Source organism: Penaeus monodon, chromosome 32, assembly GCF_015228065.2.
Source record: "Penaeus monodon isolate SGIC_2016 chromosome 32, NSTDA_Pmon_1, whole genome shotgun sequence".
NCBI classification, from domain to species: Eukaryota; Metazoa; Arthropoda; class Malacostraca; order Decapoda; family Penaeidae; genus Penaeus; species Penaeus monodon.
This window is the reverse complement of record NC_051417.1, coordinates 31,378,774-31,379,129: the sequence shown is the minus strand read 5'-3', so window position 1 is coordinate 31,379,129 and position 356 is coordinate 31,378,774. Positions and strand designations below refer to the sequence as shown.

Below are 356 nucleotides of genomic sequence, written 5' to 3'. Positions count from 1 at the left end.
ATAAAGAAAAAGAGAACGAAAAGGGACTTGAACCACCCACCATCGTCTCGCCCGTAACCCCACCCCACACACACCCCTGTTAAACCCCATACCCATCCCGTGTCATAGAAACCCCTCCACCTATCCCACGCCAGCTCCCCGTCTCATACATTTGGTCCGTTATTCCGAGGTTAGACCTGCCGAGCGTTGAGTCCTTCGTGTACAACCTCATTGAGACAGTGACCTCTCGCACGGCCATCAGCGAGGCGTTTGTGTACATCGGACTGACGTTTCTGGTGCTCTTGATATGTACAGTGCTCCTTGAGTACTTCAACAACGTCCCCATGACTGTGTTTTTAGAGCAACGCAGGTAAGGT

General features: G+C 52.0%; 1 protein-coding gene across 2 annotated transcripts in view; it reads left to right on the top strand.

Annotated features, from left to right (window-relative positions):
- Window positions 1–356, top strand: part of LOC119593325 — a 7,557-nt gene that overhangs the window by 5,032 nt on the left and 2,169 nt on the right. Inside the window, exon 2 of one of the 2 annotated variants that reach the window (XM_037942253.1) lies at window positions 175–349. The exons of the other annotated variant lie outside the window; for it this stretch is intronic. Within the exon in view, the coding sequence (XP_037798181.1) occupies window positions 175–349 (175 nt within the window). The remainder of the gene's footprint in view (window positions 1–174; window positions 350–356) is intronic. 2 annotated transcript variants of the gene reach the window in all.